We start from the raw sequence: 25,619 nt of genomic DNA on the forward strand, positions 1-25,619 counted from the left end.
ATATTTTTGTTTGTCGGTAGTAATTGTTGAAGACAATTTAACCCACTCATGAAATTACTTTTTCGATAAATGGATCAAAATGTTCTTTAGGAAAAAACGTTCTCAAATAATCAAAATGTCCTCACAATTTGATCTTTTTGGGGATCTTTATGGACCTAAATATCAAGTTACCTTTTAATTATGTAGTATTGTTTATCCATTATTTAACGAGAAACCGAGAAAGCTATTATTATATTTCATCGGTATTTCTTAGTCTTCTGCACCCTATAACTACGTTTCTCAACCCCCCCAACCCCACATTTAAGAAATTAAAATTGTTTTACGCAAATAATATTTAGCATGCAATAAGTGTAGTATTTAGACCTACGAAATGTCATGTGGTCTGCTATAAATTGAACAGGTCGCCAATCACGAGCCGAAACCACAGATCGGAGCTGAGTGGATTTATACAACTCATGTGGGACGATTAATACTGAATAGTAAGACCAAAAACACGTTATGAGGTAAATAAGTTCTCACTAACCTAAGCCGACAAGCATAAAAATCGGACAAAAGAAGTAAAAAAATTAATTAGTGGATACACCAATAATACACCTATACACATAGAATGTACAAAATCAATGAAATATACCTCCTACCGGCCCCTCTGGACCACGGTTACCGGGAGTATAATATGATGATAATAATAATAATAATGCGGTTGCAAAATACAAGGATACTGGCCAAGGTGTATTGAAAAGAAATCATTACAAAAGGGGCACATTTTCAGCCACACGATGTGATCCTACCATGCCACCCGAGTGACAAAATCGGGGCTCTACCCCTCTATGCTGTGGTGCTAAGGGTGGGTTACATAGAATTGTCGTCGCCCGCCGGTTTATTCAGTCGCAAACACACGTAAAGACGACGCAGGCAGTTGGACTTAAAGAGATATAGAGCATCATAGAAAGTATCAATGGGCTGATATTCTCATAAGGGCATGGTGCCCAGGTGCACCCACAAACAAAATTTGTATTTTAAGGTCAATGTACCAATTACGTTTGTATTCAAATTTCCCTACCAGCTACCTTCAGATATGAAAATATTGTTGTTTGATCTAATCCTATCGACATCAACATAAACAATCTACGCACTAAAATGCTTGAAAATTAAAAACTTATTCATTGATCAGTTGATTACTGGTTAAAGTGAACGATGGTTATAATATATTTGCATATTAAACATGATTGATTCATTTCCCATCCGAATATTTTTGTCTTTATAAAAGCAATAATCGAAACACAGACAAGCACGTATATTGCCATAAATAGTACATAACAAGATAAATATATTTCAAGTATAGCATATTATACAACAAAATTAATAATCAATTCTATTATTGTGGAATACAAATCTGACGAAACTATCAGAAAAGAATTCTATGGAATAAAAAATAAATAAATTGGATGATATAATTCAAAATTGAATTAATTCAATAAATAAAGCAAAGTTGAAAAAAAAGTGTAAAATCTAATTTTTTTTCAAATCGGTCTTTTTTGTCAATTGGAGTGGTTTTTTATGTTTTTAAAAGTTTATTAAGTTAAGTTATTAAGTTTTATTATTTTAAAGTTGAGCTTTTGGTGTGTAGTTGGCAGCATAAAAGTGTCTAAGGCTCTAACGGCAAAGGCTCTATCGGTTATGTTTAGAGGGGCTAGAGGAACATTTCTCCTGCCCCCTCCCCTTCACCATGGATATTTTTAGATTTGACGCACAGTCTAAAAGCGTGCAAATTACGAAAATTGCATGCTGAATATTTGCATAAAATAATGTAATTTTCTAAATGTGGGGGGGGGGCTAGAGAAACCCACGTCACACTGTGTCAAAGATTGTATAATTACTGAATTACAATGTTTTCGATTTTCACACATTTACACATCGTGATCAGAATATTCTCACGTAGGTCTAATCAAGTGGGATTACTGATAACCAATTCAATTTGTATAGGTGTAGATAAATAATATTTTAATGACTACAAATGTTTGGTTATGATTTCGTTACATTTAAGTGTGAGGTCGATTCCTACGTGTTGACATCTATTAGTCTTAATCTAGACTAAAATCAATCCGTGAACATATCCCATAATATTACGTAGTTGTAAAAACATGAGTCAATTGTTTATTATTAAAAAATAATTAATTTTTTTTTTTGGAAATTGAAACATCGAAAATTAAAATGTTATTTTAAAACTTGCGGGTATAAACAACAACAAAATGATACATTTGTACAGTTATAACTTATAATATACCAACCCACAGTGTTGGCAGATATCTAGATAAATGTATCTGGATAAAAATTATTTATGTCAACATTTCAAGTATCTACGGTCATTAGTTTTCCGGGTCTGGTCGTGAAAGCACATGACGTGCTAGAAAAATTGGCACAGGAAAAAGTTTGGAAATCGTATTATTTCACTTTTTCGGGGGGTTGGGGAAATGCACAAAAACGAAAAAGCGACTTGTAGGACGGGGGAATGACGTGAAACATTTCTCCAGCCCCCGTGGATATTTTTAGATTTTACGCTCAATCTAAAAGCGTGCAAATTTATGCTGATTACATGCTAAATATTTGCATGAAAAAATTATAATTTCCTATATTAGGGGGGGGGGGGGTAGAAAAACGTACGTCACCCTGTATTAAAGGTCATATTACAATTACTGAATTACAATGTTTTCGATGTTTACACGTCATCGTGATCAGAATATGCTCACGTGGGCCTAATGAAGTGGTCTTACTGATAACCAATTCAATTGGTATAGGTACAGATAAATATTATTTTGTTGACTACAAATGTATGGTTATGTTTCGTTACATTTGAGTGTGAGGTCGATTCCTACGTGTTAACATCTATTAGTTTTAATATAAACTAAAATCAATTAGTGAATATCTGTAATGTTAGTTGTGATAACACGAATTAATTGTTTACTATTCACAATTTTTTGTTTTATTTATTTTTTAGAAATATGAAGCATCGAAAATTAAAATGTCATTTAAAACTTGTGGGTATAAACAACAATAAATTGATGTATTTTTATAGTTATAATAAGTGTTGGGAAATATCGAGATAAAAATCATTTATCTTTTACCTTATCTGGATAAATTTCAGCTAAGTTTTATTTATTTTTATCCGGATCGAATTCTAGTTTTATATGAGTTCATATCTAGATGATTTATTTTAATGGACTTACAAAAAAATGTTTTGATATCATTTATATTCACGTCGTTTTCTATAAACCGTACACCTACAGTACACGGGAAACAAACGTTTGGTAAAATGTATTATTGTACCATGTATTTCAATATGAATCATTTGATTTGTATAAATGTTTGTATTTCATTAAAAATCTGGAATCGTACATCTTAAATATTGAAAAGGCTTAAAGATATAAAATTGAAAAAATACAATGTTGTGTAGGAACTACTCACTAGTAAGAGTAACTAATAGTAGCAAAAGCCAAAACGTCCATCCCTGCTACCCGTTTGACGATGGTCGTCTACATTAGCTGATACCCGTTTCATAGAATTGTGTGTATAAAATGTAAACTAATGATTATTATCATTGAGAGGACGTTATACCAGCATGTGTTGTCTCCGTCTTACAAGTGGTTAAAATGTATTCTCGGCAGATCGCGTTTAGCTTCGTTAGCTTAAAAATTAGAGTGAATTGACCTTTTATACAATTTAAAGGTAAGATTATAATTTGGACGACCTAGTGAGCTTTTTATTATTTTTTAATTTTGAAGCGAGTTAAAAGTATTTTAAGATGTACGAACAATAGTTGACGGTTTAAAAACACTTTTAACTCTCTTCAAAATTAAAATATAATAAAAAAAAAACCCATGGGCCATCACGGTATCGTCTAAATAATAATCATACCTTTACATTTTATTAGAAGAAAATTCGTGCTAATTTTAAAACTAACGGAGCCAAAGTCGATCTGCGGAGAGTAAAATTTGCTATGTTACACCCTTGCAAGACGGAGACAACACATACGGGTTTGACGTCCTCTTAATACTTACTGCGTAGAACCTAACAAAACAACAGTTTATTATTTTTGTTCGTCAAAGGTAAACTTTTTTGTATTATTATTTATGAAGTGAAAGAATACATTTTTTTCCTTACATCTTTTCTTTCTGTCATTTCAAAAATAAACTATATTGTTATTGAAACGTTTTAAATTAAGTGATTTTGTTTTTAACAACATTAAACAAGAAATTATCGGATATTTATCCATATATGTTAATTTATTAATGTATATCTTTATCTAGATAAATCATTAGTTATCTATTCCCAACACTGCCTACCTTTTGAGGTCTATGTTTTCGGGATGATATTGAAATTGCATAATATTATTATCGTCTTGCTTTACATTTTGTGGCACATTTAGATATACTGTTCCACCATGATGTGCTTCACTCAATTTATGATTGGTTGTTTGTATACATTTTCATCTACACTTGTGGCACAACTTCGAGAATCTTCGTCAACAATACAATTGAGTGTCGAAGAGGAATCTTGGATAAGTATGTGGATTATTGGACGTTTATCATAATAATATTATTACAATGGGCACCTACTACGTACCTTTATAAAATATTTTATATTTTTAAATCACTGTAGCGCCGGGTATTTGAGTAGAATTAAATTTAAAAATGTATTCAAATACTTTAAGTATTTAAAGTACTTCGAGTACTTTAATATTGGTTTATTATCGACAATAGTTTTGGAATCGTGAAGTAGGTTTCTGCTATACCGCATAGAATATATTAACAAAATATATGCACTCTTTGCAATTGTAAGTTGTGAGCCAGGTAAGTACTGTGGTATATGGTATAATGTTAGCTAATACCCCTAGCAACTGACTCTGATAAATGTAATACAGCCGAGACGCTATAACTCGAAAATGTTGACGACATGATTTTTTTTCATTCCCCGAGAAATTGGTTAACTTAAATTCGAGTTCTAAAATCTTGAAGCGATTTTTTTATCTCCTTCCAACTTCGAGTTATTGCCACTCGACTCTCAGTATTAAATCGTGTACTTATATCAATAGGCGCCAAAATAACTCTAGAAGTCTAGACCAATATAAATTTATTAAAATGAAATTTAATTACTATCCGACATCCCTATTTTAAATATCTAATTTTTGCACAAATCTGTGTCTTGTATTTTTAATTTAATTTATTAACTGAATATTTATATTCTAAGTAGAGCGATGTACGTAATGTTCATATGTGCAATGACAAATGTGTAGCAGTTTTTTTTTATCGTAGCTTTTTCGGGCTATAAAAATGTATGTATCCTAAGAGTGAATTCTTGGGGAAAATTTTATCTAGTTCTTATCTGAAAAACAGACATATTTAGTTTTTGAAAAAATTGATATTGTTATTTTATTATAATTCAAAAATGAATAACAGTGCCTACTGCCTATAATAGGTATTAAATAATATACCTTGATTCTTTTACAAAATATTGATATCATTATCATTTTCAAGACCTGCTATAATTTTGCTCTCTTTGAATTATTTATAGACTAGATACCCCGACAACTGGTAAAAAAAATACAATAAATCTAATTATTTAAAAAATTAAATCACACATATAAAATATATAAAAGATGTGTAACTAATCAATCTTTGAACTCTCAAACACTCTTAAGTATCTACTAAAGTACTGTCCATATCCATTTTAGGTAGGTAATCTATACATTATATATGTTATGAGATTATCGTTGGCCGAAAGATCTCTGTGACTTGCTACATCTAATAATAATTATACTTTTATCTTAATTTGCATAATCTATATTTTTCTTTTTTTAGCCATCCAAAATTGAAAATTCCCATTTGTTAAACTTGTTAATTTTACAGCAACTCTGCTAATTATAATAGTATGTTCTTTAAATTTATTAAGTACTGATTTGCTTATTTTTTATTTTTTTTCTCTTTTTAAATTTATTTTCATAGTTTATTATAGCTCTTGTCTCATACGGCGGCTTGTTATTTGTTATTGTTAATTTACTTGTAACTGTTTAGGTGTAATTATTGTATACTGGTATAGCTTTATAAAAAAAAAAATAATAAACATGTTAATTATAAAAATTATATTACTATATAGCTATCACAAAAAAATCACCTTCAATGGTTAGGTTTGGTTAGGTGAGGTATGATAATTATTATGTTTTGCCTGTTTGAGCTATCTCTGTATAATTTATTAAACACTCACTGCCTATAAGATGACCGTGTCTAAAATGCAATAACTAATCATAAACTTTAAAAAATACATTTTAAATATAAAATATGGATACCTAATTATTATCGTATTAGGTTTATTTATGCTCAGTACTGGTCGATTACATTTTATTTTTCTCGATATTTACAATTATTCTCAACTTTCTTATATCAACTTTAACTATTGTTTTTAAATCTTATCACACCTAGTGAATAAGTTTAGTTGGTATGTTATCCAAATTGTATATTGTTTAGGTACGATATGGTTATTTTAATTATTTTAAGAAAATGTTCATAATACAACAATATCATTGACCAAATTCTTATTTTTATTTCATCGAAATTCACATTAAATAGGCTAAAGGTACAACATACCTACGTCATTCTATGTCTTATGATTTTACTAACTAAAATGCTATTGATTTGTAATAAAAAAATGTTTACTATGTATTTCAGCTAGTATTACGGTACTCATATGTCCAGTCGGTTTATTCATAATTGGAATTCTAACGGATGCATTCGGTAGAGTCAAAACTGTTCAAATTATTTGCGCACCATTTGCTTTAGGTTGGCTAATAATTGCATTTGCTGACTCTTACACAGCACTATTAATTGGAAAAATTATACTTGGAATCCCGTTTGGTGAGTTTAACAATATGTTATTTCTATTAAAAATGTTTACTGATTATTAAACATAAAATAAGTCATTTGAAAACTGCACGAATACTATATTTCCATTATTATAAAACATGCATTAATCGTTCTGCGATGTTGAATTGTATGGTTTTTATCACTGATGGTTTATTTGAAAACGCTTAAGATTACAAAAACAATGGTTTCATTATTTATAGTTGATCTTGTCTAGAAACTTAATATTTTTACAATATTAAAATTACAATATCACAATATTAATATATATAAGAGTATAGTTTATGACCTTTTATCACGGTTTTATTAATATGTGGATTCGTGACACTTCGTTGCTTGTTTTAAAAACATTGAGTAAGATTATTATCTAGAGCACTTCATATCAACACTAGGGCGTTAATAAATATTTTTATTAAGGAGCAAGTCATGACCTTTTTGAAACTGTACATTTTTTGGTATCAAGTTGTAGGTATTCCTAACATAATTAGTCGAAATATAATAAATAATTCGGCTACCTAATGCCAACTAACTCAAACGGTTTCGCTCAACAGGTGTGAGCACGTGCATGTTTCTATATATTTCCGAACTATCCCCGGCCAACCTACGACCGCTGTACGTAACGCTGGTCCCCTTGACCGTGGGCCTGGGAATGATTTTGGAATGCATATTGGCCATATACTTCCGGTGGCAAACCATATCCAGTATCATGCTGGTGGTGAGCCTGATCAATTTCTTGTTGCTGTTCATGGTACCAGAACCGCCGATGTGGCTCAGGGCCAAGGGCCGGTCAGCCGAGGCGGACGAGGTGGACGAGTGGCTGGACTTGGGTCACATCACGACCGCTTCGGCCACCGAAGTGGCCGCGTCGGCTTATGTGGTCGAACGGTCGATGACGTTGGCCATGGCGTCGGACACCAACGTCCACGCCTCGCCCGAAGCGCCCAAGGAGACCACGGCGACGCCGTACTGGTCACTGTTCTTGCAGCGCAACGTGTGGATGCCGACGGTGATCACGCTGACGTTCTTCGTCTGCCAGCAAGGCAGCGGGGTATACGTGCTGCTGTTCTACTCAATGGACGTGGTCCGAGACTGCAAGATGCCGTGGGACAGCAACGCTGTTTCGCTGTTCCTGGCCTTTGCCCGGGTGATAGGCGTCCTGAGTTTCGCGGCGATGCACCGCGTCCCTCGCCGGACGCTAGTCATGGTTTCCGGCGGATGTATGGCCGTCTCGCTGCTCGTAGTCGTCGCCTACATGAAGGCATTCGCAGGCGTGCAGGATCCGCCGTTCGAGTTCACGCTCATCGTCGCGTTCGTAATGTTCATGTTCTTCGCCCTGCTGGGCATCCTGCCCATGCCTTGGATGCTGTGCGGCGAGGTTTTCCCGATGGCGGTGAAAGGTAATAATAATCACGATTAAATTACACAGTTTAATGATTGTTATTCGATTTTTACGATACAGAACATATAACATTATATCATAGATAGGTGAAAGAATGAGAAAGTAGGCATAGTGACAGGTTTTAGGGTAAAGTTTCCATTCGATAGATATCTTCGCCGTACAGAGTTGAAATCGTTTTGTTGTTAGCAGCTGATGCGGATCACTACATCCCCATTACACCGATTTTAGGGAAGTGATAAATACTTTTGACTATACATAAATAATTATTAGGATAAATTTATTTTATTCAGTGTGTGGTATCATCAGAACTAAGCTTCAAATTATGTTTGTCTTAAAATGCTCAGCTGTGTATATTAAAATCCTAGGTCATAGTTTTTTTTTTATTGGCATCGTTCTGCGCCAATTATTTTCGATTCACTGTTTAAGTCTTAATCACTATCTTTAATTTAAAAAAATGTTAAAATAATTAATTGTACCGTAGAGTGGCTACTTTACCAATCCTTTTCCCACCTAAATTTGTGTTCATTTGGGATCTTCAACAGGTAAGAAAATACGTGAACCCGTTTTCCTGCCCTCTTAGGCACATCGTGTATTGTACTAACAACGCAACAACTACGTATAACTAACTATGTGTAATAATGATATAATAATATGTAATACACAGGAGAACGGCACTAACAATCCTGAAAACGGGCGTCTCTCTAGCCAGTTCAAGTTAATCCTTCTTGCCCAAATTCATCTCTACCGTGGCCACGAACTCCTTCTTCTGACGCACAGCTTAATCCGATTAACCTATGTTTTTAATATATATATAGAGACATAAAATGTATCTAATTCAAAACACTTCAATGCTCTTGCCAACTATTGCATACGCTTTTAGTTTCAATAAATTACATAATATTATTTTAATACCCACCAAACTGTAATTATATGACTTATACAAACATAGACCATGTAACTATATTGTTACAGAATAAAAGGAATACTGTATTTTATTGAATGTACATTCTACATATTATTCCTTTCTACATGACCTACTATGCCTAAGATTAACATAAGATATTTGTTTTTTTGTACATATTATAATCGTATTTCTTTCAGGTGTTATGAATGGAGTTGTACAAACATGTGGATATGTTTTATGGTTTGTGATTTGCAAAATATATCCATCGCTAATCTTAGATTTAGGAGTGGAAATCGTTTGGTCGATATTAGCTTTCTTCTGTATATTAAACGTGTTGTTTGCCATATTTATTATGCCCGAAACTAAGGGGAAAACTCTAGACGAAGTCTTGTTGTATTTCGAACCAAAGAAGAAAATCAACATTCCGTAATCTACGTTAATTTATGTGTATCTGAAAACAGAATTTATTATTTATTATATATTTTGTTGTGGTTGTATTTAAGCATCGATGTATATAAGCGAGGCTGGGCATTAACGCGTTACTAAATTAAAGTTAAGTTAATTTTTTTTATTATAATTAGCTTAATTATCAATTTAAAGAGTGCAAAAAGTTGACTTTTACTTAACTGAGTCAATTTTGCATTCAAACAAATTAAGTTGATTTCAATTTCACTTATTATAATTTCATATTTTCATATAAAATATTATAAATACCTATAATAATTATTATGAAATTACGAACACGGAATATTATATTTTGCACTTTATTTTGCCCGTCGTCGTTAGTTGGTGATTGTAGCGGACTAGACTGTTTTTGATAATGCTGAGTTTATTTTAATACAATTTATTATTAATTCGACATTTCTTTTCAACAATTTATTTGAATATGTACTATTTCTATTTCGTATATTTATCTGAATAAGAATTCATATATGTATACAATTTTATTGTATTAACCAATTTGTTTGTTGACAATCTACTTTGACTTTTCTGTTTAAATAATTTAAAAATATATGATTTTTATATATCAATTAGACATACGTTATATTCTAAAATCGTATAAATGCTATAGTTTTTATTAAATAATATATTGTACTAACCATATACTTACTACTTTGTATATCAAAGAGATTAATAAGTGATTTAGAATTGTGTAGTCCAGAAAATGATAACGTCATCATTCCCCTTGAAATGAAATGTCCACCACAAACTGCTTGGCAGTACTCAGCTCTAGTAAAATTAATTTTATTTATTTAATAATTCTACTGTGAACAAATAACTAAAAATATTATGTACCTAATATGTAAACATATCATATGAGTACTAATTAAACATAAATAATTATAATTGATTTAATTTGTCTAAAATTATATTTCTGGTACATATGTTATAAGTTAAAATTGTATATTACACATAAAATACAAATAGATTTTTGCCGTAATTACACAAAAAATTGTAGGTATCATTTTAATTCTACCTACCTATATGAAAACAGATATTTTTTTTTAAATTGACTTTTGGTTAACTTCTAACTTAGTAGAATTGATGGAAAATTTTGAATTAACTTTTAATTGTTAATTTTATTTAGATTTGAATTTAACTTAACTTAGCTGAAAAATATCATTAACTTGTATAATAATATGTCGTTTAAATTATATTGAGTAATTATTAGTTATATTAATATTTTTACCTACATCGACGAAATATTTGCAAATTGTTTAATAATGGTAAATCAACATCTTTAAGTTGTAACATTTGGTGATTCAAATCTTAATGTCAAATCGTTTTTACATTTTTGGTGCCTCTGAAACTGTGCGTGTACACTTTATATAAATATAAGATTATTGTTTATCTATAGGTAATTCAATTATTTTATTACATAAGCTTACTCACGTGGTATGTAATTCATATGGATTTTTACTTTTTATCAATATCTTTTACGCTTATACGAATCGTATGTCTGTTAATTTAACAAAAAACGATTTGATATAATATTCAGCGCTTTATTAGTGTTATGTATTAATTTTCTTTTTGTCTTCTAATCTCAAATACTTGAATTATTATCAAAGACTATGTATATAGACATCTAATTGCATTGCCTTATTAATTATCTGTACAAAAAAGAGCTTCAAAAATACAATTTTTTTTAAGACTGAGACATGTATGTCTCAGTCAAAGCCCAATATCGTCAGCTATAGAAATATAATTGTTAATCAATAAATTTAGTCTGTTGTATATACTTAGTACACTTTAGCTAATGTTTATCGTATTTATATTTTTATGATTTGTAATTTGATTTGTGAAATAATAACATTTTTGTCACAATGTCTTACCTAACCTAACACTAACTAGTCTGCAGTGGTTGATCCTAATGAGTTAAATGTATTAAACATGTGGGTAAACAGTACGAAGTAAGTCCAGTAAGCAATGTTTTCAACTAACGTATTAAAAAATGTTTAACATTTTAGAAACAGACCGCTTGCATTTAGAACACCAACTTGAAAAAAAAGGAGTTTCTGAGACGAGAATTTCATCATAATAATAATATGCGTTTTGAAGTTTTACATAATGTGCGTTTATCGTTCTATGTCAATCACTGAATATATACATACTATATAATACTAGCTGATTCCGTGCACTTTGTGGACCGTTAAAAATGTCATCTCTACTAAAGAGACTTGATTGTGATAATGCGAGCAGTATATTATCAGGTAGGCTATCTACCAGCGGTAAACGTTGTCTTGCCATATAAATTATTTCGAATGAATATTTTTGTAAAATAACTTAAAAGTCCAAAATTATTGTGAGCTTGTGGGGATGTGGTATACTGGCATGTGATTGAAAGAGAAATGGAGTACTGTGAACGACGACGGCCTATAAAAATAACAAAATAACCAAATTTTCATTTTTTTCCCTAGTCCTCGCCGCCTGTAAAGTAAATCTGTAAAAATGTATGTGGTGCGTTTGGCATATCGGTTAGGTTGCCCTCAATGAGCCCACTTTGTGTTAAACTTGGCCTTTGATTTCAAAAGCGTTTTTCCGACATTTTTTTTCGCAAAAACCTTCTCCTGGCAATTGCGAACGGTTAAAAAAAATTGAGCCAAATCGGCGCAGCCGTCCTCAATTGACGAATTGTTTTACATTTTTGGCTCAATTTTTATAAATATGAAATGTATAATACATTGAGTGCATCTGCAGATTCTGTGGGTATACAATATTATATAAGTACCGAACGAATTTATAATTCGGTTTGCAATGGCGCACGACTAGTGGGAGAAAAAAGTCACGAACGTGCCGACCCTAAACGCGGTATAACACATTAACACAAAACGAACGTAATAATATAGGTAGGAAGGTAATATCACTAATATGTTATTATCGCGATACGCACGTTTTGTGTTTGTGACGTGGGCTTTCGTCGGTCCTTCGCAATAATAACTCTCTTTGTCCGTATTACTGCACTATAGATTATTATGGATTCTCGTATGTGATTACGTAATTTCGCCTTTGCGACGACCGTCGGTGTGTAGGGCTACATCTGTAGTATATAGTAGTAGTTGTAGTCTGTACGATTTAATTAAAGACGGCGCTAAATGGCGAAGTTTTGTCATCTCGCACGCGAGCGCATAACACAGTAATAATAATAATAATAATAATAATAATATATTATTATGTTAACAACACTGTTTTGTTATTCAACGTGGACTTATATGGCTATATTGCAATGTATATATATGCAATGTAATCATTTTAAGAAGTCGAAAAGAACTGTTAACGCTGAAACAATTACAACTGTTTGATTCGGCAAACGTGTGCGGTAACATGGTTTATCATTTTAAAAACGGTTTCGTTTTCGTATTCGTATTGTTTTTTATTTTACAATGGTTGTATTGCTTCAAATGATTAATGATGAAATGTATTCTCGTCTTCAATATACGGCTTTCTCGGCAGCCTTATTTTAGTCCATCTTCGTCGATAACTATTTTACCGGGGTTTGGCAATCGAAATTAAATTTTTTGATTTTCATTTCAAGTTTGATTTTTAAAATTAGTTTATTTTTCTGAATTAAATTTAAAAAAAAATAATAACTTATTTTATAATTAAATTATTTTTATAATTCTTTATGATTTTTTTTTTTCGAATCGAAATATCAGTTTTACATTTTTACTGTTTAAATATTTCGATTTTTTTAAGATCATGCAAAGTACAAACGTGCAGATGATCGTCTTTTGCGAGAACTGTTTACACGTCGTGAGGCGAGGCTGTGAAATGATCAAAAAAAACAAAGCTATGTACAAATGAACTGTATTATTAACATGCTGGTTATTTTGTTGAATTATAAATTTCAATGAAATGTTAAATAAATTTGTATAAAAACTAAAAAGGTTACGTCCCAACAGAGATGTCCAAGTTTTTGATCAATCCGTGAAATGTGAAGGCAGTTTGCACAGTTCACGGAATGAGCATAATATGTTGGGAACTATTTTTTCCCATATCACGACCTATATAATTACTAATAAAACTTACCCAATTCATGAAATATGCAATCATATGTGTTTTTAGGGTAATATCCAAGAGTAACTAGTAATTATAACTATTTAGATTCGTTTATTTGTCATTGTATTTCGATACTATTATAAATATGGATAAAATATGCGTATCTGGAAGTAATCTAAAATATTAAAGTGTTAAATAACTATTAAAATTTCGTTAAATAAAATAGTATACGCACTTATTATGGAGTTTTATTTCATTTTTTTTATTATTTAACATGACCTTATATGCATTGCTGAAATAACAAAAGTTTCAGTTGGCGATTGTGTCTATGTCTTTGTCTCACAATACTATGGATGTGATGACCAATGGAATATACTATCAAAGTGGTTATTTTAATATTAAATACGGAACTTAAAATGTTGGAACTAAAAATCTGGTGTGATAGAAAATCGAATGCGTCGAAATGCTTTGAAAAAACTTATTTTAAAAGGCTAATAGAAAAATACTTATATCTTAAGGCTAATTTGAAATGCAGTGTTAGTGAAATAGTAAAAACTCTATCCATAGGTTCAGGTCAAGGAAAATGCTTGAAAAATTTTAATTTTATAATCAATTATAAATAATTGAAATAATAAAAAATTATATTTATTTTGAATATTCAGGTTGAAAAAAAGTAGATGCAAATGTTCAAAAAATAGCTTCGAATGCAATCCTGCTTGTCATTCTTGTCGTACATGTGATAATCGTGATTAAATGTATGTACTTAAGTAAAACGGTTCATATTACATTCATAATTATTTATTCAGGTAAATAATTATAAAATAAGTATTTGAAAAAAACGACGTTTTTGGTTTTTTACTCATTTATAATACTATACGTTATTTTTTTCTTATTTTTGATTCTAATTATCCCATAGTAAATTATATTCTCGTATTATAATTACCCCACTTCATGAAATATGCCAAAGTAGTTGTAAATCACACAATTCAGGGACTGGGCACTTTCACCATATTTGGGGAGTAACATAAACATTATTAAATATTTTTAATATATATACAATGTTATTTTTGTTATACCTATGTAAAAAAGCCGATTGGCGTAAATTTATAAAATAAAATAAAAATAAAATAAATGACTATTATTTTATTATAGATCATTGATTTCATTTTTTTCGAATTTCGAATTTTTGTTAATAATGTGATAACAAAAAAATTCAATTTTTATACTACTTCTGATATGTTGAAGGATTTTTAACGATTTGTATCGATATTTAAAATCAATTATGAAATCAATTTCATTCCCTGTATTGTTTTTCACAGCACGGGCTAGTTTTCAGATAATATTATTACAAACATATGGTTGTATACGTTTTTACGGTATAAAACTGTGTAAATTATTATAAAATAGTTATAAATAAATGACAATTCAATGTTATAGGGTGGTTACTTGAGTCTTATTTATACTCAAAATAGTTTTAAATAAATGGTATTTCTATTAATACCTATTGATGTGTAGTAGCAACAAGTTGAACATTTTGTGAACGATATCGTACGAAACCTGAGCGATTATAATTATTGAAATTTAGCAAACAGTATATTACATCAGATAACAATAATATTACACTAGAGGTAATGCAAATTGACGTAAGGATTATGAATGTGCTTAGAACAAAACAAAATAATATTATATTATTATTTCACTAATTGAGAGTAAAAAAGTTCCCTTGATATTCTTGATACTAAACATTTGAAAAATACCTTCGGCGCAGTAATGAACCTATATTGCCTATACATAACGCCGTCAAAACCTATTTTGCTGAAACAAAACTGAGAAGCGCCACTGGAAATTCGTATTTATTTTAATTTATTAAAATGTACAAATAAACATTTTAATCCAGGTTTTCCTTGACGTCTTGTTTACTCCTTCTACAGACTAGTTGATGGCAACGTTACAATACATTTGATTTAATATACAAATAATAAATTATTACTACATGGCCAATATCTATATTTTCTGATTCTCCAGAGTGCACACTAGTAATTTAATTATATTTTTAATGAATAGTGATTGTATGATTTTGAAAGTGGTGAGAAATGCGCAAATTGCGTTTTATTTGTAGCTGGTCGAAATATTTGAAGTCCAAAAAGTCAAACAGAACCTAACTCAAATAAAATGTTCAAAATTCAATACCTAATCAATCCGAACTCCCCAAAAAAATTTGTACCATACGTTTCGAACAAAAAATATATTTTATATTTCGGTTGGACATAAAACCAAACAGTTTGATTGAACGTGGGTCTAAGCGGACACCTCTCTCGAACAGACAGTATAATTATGTCTTGAGAAAATGATAGGTATTCCAATGTACCTGTCTATGACAGGCACTATATTTATGGTCTCGTGAGTCGTGACTGTCCGTTATATTCGGGTTTCACTGTAATATTATACACGCACAAGTTACAATATGTTTATTACAAATTCATTAAAATTTTAATTTTAATCATACTAAGTTAATGCTAATATTTACAAAATTAATCTTAAATGAACTAATATCAAAAAAAAATCAATTTCCTCGGTTATAGATTCTATAATTGAAATAAATAATATTAATATGGAAAAAAATTACTCATTTTTGACTTGAAGCTTTAGTATATTATTGTGGTTTTCATCTTTCAACGCATCATGAAAAACTCCTAGAAATGAAACCAATTATTATTCTACTTAATGGCTTCTGAGTGTATTTCATTAGTCGTAGTATTTATTCGTCGATTTTGTTCACTGAGGCTAAATCACTCAAATTTGGCATGCTAACTTTATGTAAAGAATATCTTTTTAATAGTAACTGGTGTCAAGCTATATCTTTATCGGCAGTTTTTATAATATTAGCAAGAAAACTATGAAATCAGATGCCTACATCAGCACCCTGTATGGTTTGGAAGTTAAACTACGAGCCTGCAACTTTTAACATATTGGTATGTACCCGTTACAATTATATCATGGTTTATTTTTATTTTGTTTTTATTACTATTCATGTTGGATTTCAAGTGTGGACTCAATTATATTATAACTATAAATTATAAAAGTAAGATATTTATTTATTTATTTATTCAAAGTTAAATAAGCACTCATAAGTCATAAATAATAGGTAGTATGTTAATAACACCTACACTAAATGCCCTAATCAAAAATCCGCTATACTATTAAGTATTTTATATGCATAACGTATGTATTGCACCTGATGAAAAATGTATTTCCCAAATATTTTAATTAAAGTAACAATAATGAGCTATTCAAAAAAATTGTATTATGTTATAAAATTATATTTACCGAGAAATCCAGTACGTACGAGAATAGTAACGTCTGTGTTAACAATTTAAAATTAAATTAAATATTCTGTGTCGTTGAATTTTTGATTTCAGTATCAAAAAAAAATGGTGAAAATCAATTGAGCTCTGATAAAGTAAATTTAATTATGTTATTTTTATTTAGTGAAAATCAATAATTAAATTATAAAAGAAAATTGTGATTGTAAATTACATTTAAAAAAAAAAATGCAACTCTGACATAATATATTATAAAGAACGTTTTTTATATATATTCCTTAGAACCACACGTTTCTGGTTAGTTTAAAATTACATTTAATACAGTACAGCTAAATATGTGCCTGTGTACGATGATAATAACCAGGGCTCATAATTTCAAATATTTGCATATTTCTTTTGAAGGGACTCTAAAGATGTATATGTGAGTTATAAATTTGTTTTAGGTAACTAACCAAGATGTTAAATACGAAATTTTATTTTGCATATTTTTGCATGTTTCAAAGTTTAAATGCTATTTTGCTTTATCGAGTTTTATTCAGTACCTTCAGTAACCTTTAAAACATTTTTGCTTCATAATAACAAGTAATTACAGTATTATTAAATAATATTTTCTAACTATACGAGTTTAAGCGACATGCTCCGAATAGGCGACCCTCGACGTAGCGAGAGTGTAGGCGCGAAACTTAATAATCCCCTATAGATAAACCACTATAATTTTTGAAAATACAGCACTAGTATATTTTTATTTTTATAGTTTCTAGAAATTCCGATATCGTTATTTTATGTTTATTTTGAAAACAGACTTTTATTCAGTAACATATTTCGATCGTTTCCGATTCTTCGTATTGTATCCACTCTAGTTCGTTTCGTGACTTCACAATCTCAATTTTTTATATTTGTGTTCGTTCACAGTTTATTTTACAACGGCTAAAGAAAAACAATCTGTTTCAGGTCGTCTTAGAAATATTGTTCGTGAATTTGGTGAAAATATATTTGCAACTGACGAAAGTGTTTTACTATGTACATTTAGTGATATTAATATTAACCACGAAAAAAATGTAATGTCACATAACATTTAAAAACCAAAAAAAACATATGAAGGCCTTTAAACCTGCAGAAATCCAAAGTAAAAAAAAAACCAACAATTGGTTATACCAACTCTACTAAAAAATCCTCATTTAGTGAAACACTCGTATTTTGTGCTGTTATCGGCTTATATACAACTGAATAAAGTTTTAAATCAAAGCTTTCGTACATTTTCGAAAGTTGATACCGTAAAAAAATGGTGCTTCGGAAACAAACTTGAGACTTGGATACATAGATGACATTTTTGACGAAACAATGAGTAAAATTAAACCCGAACTGTTTGGTAAAAAAAGTTAAGGTCAGTATTGACGAAACTACCGATATTGATATAGATTTGTTGCTAATGTAATTGTTGGTATATCTACTTGAGGCAAATTTACAGGGAAAACAGTATTAAGTACATTCAGAACAATAAAATTAGAAAAAACGAATTATTCGACTATTTACAGAGTATCTGACACGTCTATTGGAATCATTGGTATTCAATACGAGGAAGTTTTATTGTTCACATCCGCCGCCGCTCACTATATGAGAAAAGCTGATAATACCTTCACTGAAATAATTTTATTAAAAAATGATTCATATTATGTGTACGATTCATGGACTCCACAGAGTAGCAGAAGATAAAAGGGACAAGTTATGTAATGTCGACCAACTTATTTCTAGTGTTAAAAAAATATTCTGAAAAGCACCAAACAGTGTTCAATTGCTCAAAGACGAAGCTCCTCATTTAAATAGGCCACCGGGGCCTATCATAACACGTTAATTACATAAATTAATAGTTTAATAATGCGCCTTACAAGGATACGTTTATTTATTGTTATACAGTAGATTCCGCTTAATGTGGGCACGTTAGGACCAGCCCTGTTTGCCCACATTAAGCGGTTGCCCATAAAAACCGAAATTAGTAAAAAAAGTTTTTATTTGTATTATCATATTATGTGTAATTGAAAAAATGTTGAATAATTACTAGGTATACAAATAAAACTAAATACATATTATAATGTACTAAATAAAATTAATCTTTGGATGTAGAAGGTATACTTTGGATAAATACAATCTCATAGATATTCATCATCAACAGACTAAGAATATGTCACACCAGAATAACTCATGGTTACCAAATGTCCCGGGATGAACCCCCCTCAAGTATGACGTGCGGGGTCCAACTCACAACAAAACACATCCTCACTGAATGTTTTGCATACCTCGATGCAAGGAACCGGAACATTTATCCGGTGACTTATACGACATACTTGGACCAGTCCTGCCATCACCTTACATATTCGTGTTCCTCCAGGTGACAGAATTGAACAAACTCATTTAACCATCTGAACGACACAACTTTAAAATTTAAACTCAAATAGTCTTATTTAGTCTAGACATTTGTAATTATTAAACCTTTTATATTATTATGTCACACTTATTTGTAAAAAAAAAAATGTATCTTACCCAATGGCCTAGTTGCCGAGAGTGAAAAAAATCTCATAGATACGACGAAACTAAATTAAATTAGTCCTTTTTAGATACATATGTGTATATTCTAACCCTATGATAAAATAAAACTGCCCACATAAACCGAATCGAGCGTCCATATTAAGCGGTTTTATTTAACATCGTCAGTATACATTTGTATTAGGACCAGACATGTTTGACCACAATAAGCGGATGCCCATATTAACCGGTGGCCACATCAAGCGGAATCCACTGTATATCGGTTTATTTATCAGTAAGTTGACGAATACGATTTTTTTTAAATATGTACCTCGTCTGAAAAAATTGAATTATTGAGAAAAAATATTGGTAAAAATATGCTTTTATGGCGAAATATTATGTAAAAATATGCATTACCTATTGAATCTACCAGATTTTATTGAAAATCATTTGAAACGAATTTACCACTTGTCCAAATTAAATTATTTAATCACAGTAAAAAAAATGTGTTTTCATATAAAACCAAGTCTCGGTTGTATGCGAAGATGAAAATATTATTATACACGTACGCAGCATTTATCTTCTTCTCCTGCTCTGTAATGCTCACTAACACTTAACAGACAATAGGCACTTCCTAACAGCAGATAAATAAAATAACAGAATTATCGTCACTTGAAAAATAAAATTTATCATCTTCGTGGAACAATGTTTATTTTATTTCTAAAAGTTTCATTAAAGGCCCGTCAAACTTTGATGACAGTGTTAGAAAAAGCTTTTAACGTAAATAATATATTTGACAACGGATCGGTTTCAAGTCACCACGGTTATCCATGTTCTCAGAAACGTCAATATTTTTTAACCTTTAGAAAACCACTAGTGAAATAGTTCTGCTTTACGAGTAGTGGGCCTGGTCTAATATTTAATGATTCTGTACTTCTGTATGATGCTATCTTAGTGGTACACCCAAAACTATACTTACAAACTGGCTATCATTGCAGTTGAAAATTTTGAAATTTTGTTCCATGTGAAAATAAATTCTCGTATTTTCGATAATTTTAATTTGTTAAAGGTAGGGCTTGAAACGGATTTTAAATATCGATAAAAGTCGTTAAAAATCGTATAAGAAATCAAAATCGAATTGTTTAAATGGTATTCATAATTTATAATGAGATTAAAAAAAAATTAAATCAATAATCTATACCAAAATAATAATAGTTTTATTATAATTTGTAAACACAAATTTATTTTAAAATTAATAAAAAAAAAAAATTTAATTTTAAGTTCAACAGTAAACGATAATAATCATTAATCAATAATAAAATAATATTGTTCATCTGTAGGTAAGTTAACTTTCTAACATTTATTTTTCCTAGGTGCGTTCAGAATGACGCATAATATGGAATACGCGAACGACAGGTTTCTCATAGTTAGAAATCAAAATTATAATCTTAGGTAAGAGTAAAAATCAACAATTAAATCGAAAAAAAAAAGAAAAATCATGTTAAAGGTCCAATTAAAAACCATCGAACAATTAAATCGATGTATACTATGCAACAATGTACAAATTATAAATTCAATATACCACATTCAGGATTAAAATCAGAAAAAAAAACAAATAGGTATTATCGAAGAGTGAAATTAAAATCGAAAATAGAAATATTTTTTTTTTCAATCCCTGGTAAAATAACAGCATACCTGCGCGTGCGTCGTATTACATTTTTTTACGTGTATCGACCAGATTTTTATTACAAAAGTAATGAGAGATGCGTTCGGTTCTATTATAGTTTATCCGTCTCGAACTTCGTGCCTTTATATTTCCTGCGGTATATTATAACGACGTCGGGAGAGGAGGAGAGCTGCGGCGTCCTCTGCAGTTTATAGCGATCAATTAATTCGGTCGATTGTCGAATCACGGCCCATCATTATCCATCGTGTTTAAAGGTAAGACTATATAGCGGCGCAGCCCATTTGCGGACCCATTTATCGTATCCCATTCGCGCCCCAAATCATAGCCCATATGCGCCCGATTCAGATCGGGTGAAAATCGTGCAACTTTGCGCCATTTATTGAATACCGATATCGGCGTGTAACGATAATATCTAAAATAATATTTGATCGTTGCCCATGCTAATCTACGACTTTGTTTAGTCGCTCGTTATTTTAAATATCACTTCACACTTGAGTAGAAACGCTGTTTCTGGAGATATAAGTTGGCTTTGTGTAAGAAACCCCTGCAGTGCATATTGTGTAAGAACCAATGATTCAAAAACGAAGTTAACCGAAATTAAAGACATGATCCAGAAACTGGAGAAAATTCAATCTTACTTATATTTTGTATCATTGACATTCTTATTATTGACTAGTGTGTGTTAAAAATCCAGATATATATATATATATGTGTAGTATTGTAATTGTATTTATTAATTACGAGTATTTCGATTTTACGTAAAAATTTAACTATTTGAAATTTATAATTTAACGCAATATGGATAGTACTTAGGTACCGTGATATGATGTATGCTAGCTGCGTAGTATTTATCGTTATTTTTAAAACGATTACTTTTAATGATTATTAATTTTGATATTACGTACGATTTTACTTTTTTAAACGATCTTAAAGATAACTGACGGCAACCAACGTTCCATGCGAAATGGGCGCATCTGGGCTACGAATCAGGTTGTTAAGTTTTTTATTTCGGGCTCCAATGTCCGTTATAACTCTCGGGGCGCAAATGGGCTACAGCCGACCATGGGTGTGCGGATTACAGGTCCTACGCGACTGTTCGTCGGCATCTCCGTTCAGATCGATCGGAACTGAATCTCAGAGCTCACCCTAATTTTTTTTATGATTATAAATAATAATAATAATATGTACACTACAATGCCAGCCTTTTCGACTGATTATTAAAATACAATATTAGTGCGCTGAAACACGTTCGCATTACCACAATACCGTCCGAAGTCTAGTCGCAGAATGGCTGCAGCAATTTAAACCGAAATCGTGATGGAAATAACTTAACAATATCGTGACAATATATATAGGTATACCTCGTGGCGATTCTCTTTAACCGCTTGTTTGGAAAACTTCAGCTGCACGACGTACAGTTCTATAACATTTTATTGTCCCAGTGTTTTTATTCAAACCTTTATATTTCGCTTGTCGGTGGAACTATAGCGTGCAAACGATTTTTTTGAAATTCAAATGACAACACATATTGTTATTATATTGTATTCAATTTCAAAATGCAAAACTTTTTTCCGAAGTTTTTCTGTGTCGCAAGCACAGGCACCACTAGACCTAAATTCAGGGGAGAGCTAAAATTGTCAACGGCTGACTAATTTACGTACACCCGACCAACCAATTAATTTTCGACTAGTGCTCCTTTAAAACACCTTTATATTAATTACTTAAGAATAGACAAGTTTCCTTATTTTTTGAATGATATTCCACGAGCATAATGGCATTGATAACATTAACTGTAGTAAATAACATTATCTAACCACTCCACAATCAATAAAAAAAAATATATTTTAAAACCTAAATGCTAAAATAACTAGAAAAACTGGAATGCTTAAGATTGTGACGACATTTTGTTTTATGTTTTAATTTATTAGCACATTTCATTGGGAATTTGAAATTTTCATAAAATATTTGTATTAATAATTAATAATAGACATATCATAAGTTTCAAAATATTTCGGCAGTTTTCGGACTACGTAGGTATTGGCATTGATATTGTTGACTTAAAGTTTTTTTATTTTATTTCGATTGATGTATGATAAAATTTTAAGTCTTGTAAAAAAGCACACAAATTTAATTCCTCAAACGTTTTACTGGAATTTAAAAACAATTTACTGCTAAGGCATAATATACTTCTTTAGTCGAACATCAAATTTTAACAACTAACGGTTGTTTTTTATTATTTTAAAAAAAATTTGTTTGAAGAAATTCGAAACGAATTATTATTACATAAATGATCAAATGATCTATACAAAAATTCAAACTCAAAACATTTAGACTAATATTAAGCTATTTATAGGCGTTTCAAATTTTAAGTATTGGATAATTACAATGTTTAGTCACAGACAAAACATAATACAAGATTCAACTTTACTGGTTTAAAAAGAAATTTACAAATAATGGAAATACATATGCATGTTATAAACGTTTGAGTTCAAATATGTCAAAATTACCAAAATTAAAAAATCATTTTGTAATTTTAAATTTTAAATTTTAAAATCTTAGGCTTGAAAATGAATTACAAAATTCACTATTAAGGTCTCCACACACTGCAGCGGTGGTGGTGAAATTCTTTTGTCTTGGCGGTGCCGCCGCGGTGGTGGTGAATTGTGTCCGGACTCATTTTACCGCCACCGCAGCAGTGTGTGGGGACCTTTAGCTGTTGTGACATAAATCTGTTCTTAACAATAGATATTATGAGCATATTTGTTGATAAAAATTTCAGTTTCAAAATTCGACAAAATTATAATATACTACTAAGAACTATTTAAGTTATTTTGCTGTAATTCAAAAAATAATATTAGTCGACATGACACTTTACAAACCACTACGTATATTTTTGTTTTGTACTTATACCTATACTTAGTACCTACCCGAAAAAAATTTTAAAAATAATAATCGAAGATAATGATATACCGCATTATTAAAGTGTGAAAAAAATTCAGTTTTTAAATGTATCATTAGTGTTGTGTATCATTAATGTGAATAATAACGCAAACGTAAATTATAGTCTTTTATTGTCAAACATATAAATCAAAATGTCGTATAATGAAATTATGTGCTGGCTACTGACCGATGGACAATCCCCACCGATCGTAATATGATACTTATTATTATTAATAGTTAAACACTACGTTTCTTATATTATATAAATGCTGAATATGCAACAATTAGAATAAATGATTCAATTTATTTAAATTTAGTTTATTTTTTATTTGAAGTCAAATAAATAAATGTAAAAAGTCAAAAATAATAATTATCAAATGGCAATCTTATATTTAATCGTATTACTAAAATACGAAAGATCAAAGGCATACTAATATAATCAGCCACGAAGTCAAATCAAATATTTTACATAATATTATATATAATAATTCTTTTTTTTAAAAAAAACGTGTCGATAACTATTACGTAGTTGATTGTTTAAAATGTTTAAGTCTATTAAATATAAATATAACAACAATTCGTGTTTGCCCTATGGCTCATTCAAATTACAAAAATGTACCCACCTAAAAATGTTTCAATATTTTTCCTTTATTTTTAGAAGATACTGCGTGGGTAGTATACGTGTCAGAGCGAAAAGCTCAACAATAAGAGTGCCGACAACAATATACACTTGTAAATTAGAACGGTTGCGAACTGATTAATATTCATAAATTGTGATAAGCATTTGCACACAGAAATAAATTTTCATTCTCAGAAAATAAAAGATGGTTACGATAAATCTGTTCTCGATTTTCTCAAGTATCCACCTACAATTGAAATTATAATATAAGTTTTACATATTTTAGACTTTACTTCGGCGAGCCTTCATAAATGGTTAGTTATAAGACGTATTATCAATAGTCATACGTCATACAAAAACATGTTTAATGTTTTAAGTCAATAGTTTACTCGAATAAATTGTTTACACTTTACGATAATTACTTTAGCCCGTGGGTGTTTTTTACAGAAGTAAATGTGACGAGGCCGAAATGCTCTGAAGAAATTATTTATATATTTTAAAAGTTTTTCTCGGTTAATTTCAAAATGAAATACGCTTGTGAATTCAGTAGTAATTTATCGTAAGACAATAACTACTGGTTTTCAAAACAACAAAACGTATACGCATTTCTAAAAAGTTGTATTCTGTATGAGTACTTTAAAACGAAATAAAACATTACAAATTTATAACTATTACTAGTTACTACTCATTATTATTCATTGATATTAAATCAATAATAATACAACGACCTAGTTTCAATTATTTTTCATTTGTACGACATACCTAGGCATAATTATAACAATTTTCTAAAAGAATGCAAACTACCTGGGTATCCCGGAT

General features: G+C 30.3%; 1 protein-coding gene and 1 long non-coding RNA gene across 5 annotated transcripts; one reads left to right on the forward strand and one right to left on the reverse strand.

Annotated features, from left to right (window-relative positions):
• Nucleotides 1–2,836: 2,836 nt before the first annotated feature.
• On the forward strand, nucleotides 2,837–10,245 carry LOC111033229 (facilitated trehalose transporter Tret1-like). 3 transcript variants are annotated; one of them, XM_022313879.1, is made up of 6 exons: nucleotides 2,837–2,930; nucleotides 2,996–3,035; nucleotides 4,424–4,559; nucleotides 6,720–6,905; nucleotides 7,463–8,308; nucleotides 9,412–10,245. In XM_022313879.1, exons 2-6 carry the CDS (start codon nucleotides 3,000–3,002, stop codon nucleotides 9,642–9,644), a joined length of 1,437 nt encoding a protein of 478 aa, XP_022169571.1. In that variant the 5' UTR covers nucleotides 2,837–2,930; nucleotides 2,996–2,999; the 3' UTR covers nucleotides 9,645–10,245. The 3 variants fall into 3 exon arrangements, with proteins under 3 accessions (XP_022169571.1, XP_022169572.1, XP_022169570.1); XM_022313880.1 differs by having other exon boundaries at nucleotides 2,837–3,039; XM_022313878.1 differs by having other exon boundaries at nucleotides 2,837–3,035.
• On the reverse strand, nucleotides 9,980–12,837 carry LOC111033230. 2 transcript variants are annotated; one of them, XR_002604387.1, is made up of 2 exons: nucleotides 10,909–12,837; nucleotides 9,980–10,444 (listed from the first exon to the last, which is right to left on the reverse strand). It is a non-coding gene; the product is annotated as an uncharacterized LOC111033230 (long non-coding RNA). The 2 variants fall into 2 exon arrangements; XR_002604386.1 differs by having other exon boundaries at nucleotides 10,905–12,837.
• Nucleotides 12,838–25,619: the final 12,782 nt, after the last annotated feature.

The sequence above is a fragment of the Myzus persicae genome, unplaced genomic scaffold (assembly GCF_001856785.1).
Source record: "Myzus persicae strain clone G006 unplaced genomic scaffold, MPER_G0061.0, whole genome shotgun sequence".
In the NCBI taxonomy this organism is placed as follows: domain Eukaryota; kingdom Metazoa; phylum Arthropoda; class Insecta; order Hemiptera; family Aphididae; genus Myzus; species Myzus persicae.

Coding starts and splice junctions, on each gene's coding strand:
- LOC111033229 (XM_022313878.1), top strand. CDS start 3,000: ATGAAGCATCGAAAATTAAAATGTCATTTAAAACTT. Junction 3,036..4,423: donor TAAAATGTCATTTAAAACTT/GTGGGTATAAAC, acceptor TGGCACATTTAG/ATATACTGTTCCACCATGAT. Junction 8,309..9,411: donor TTTCCCGATGGCGGTGAAAG/GTAATAATAATC, acceptor TATTTCTTTCAG/GTGTTATGAATGGAGTTGTA.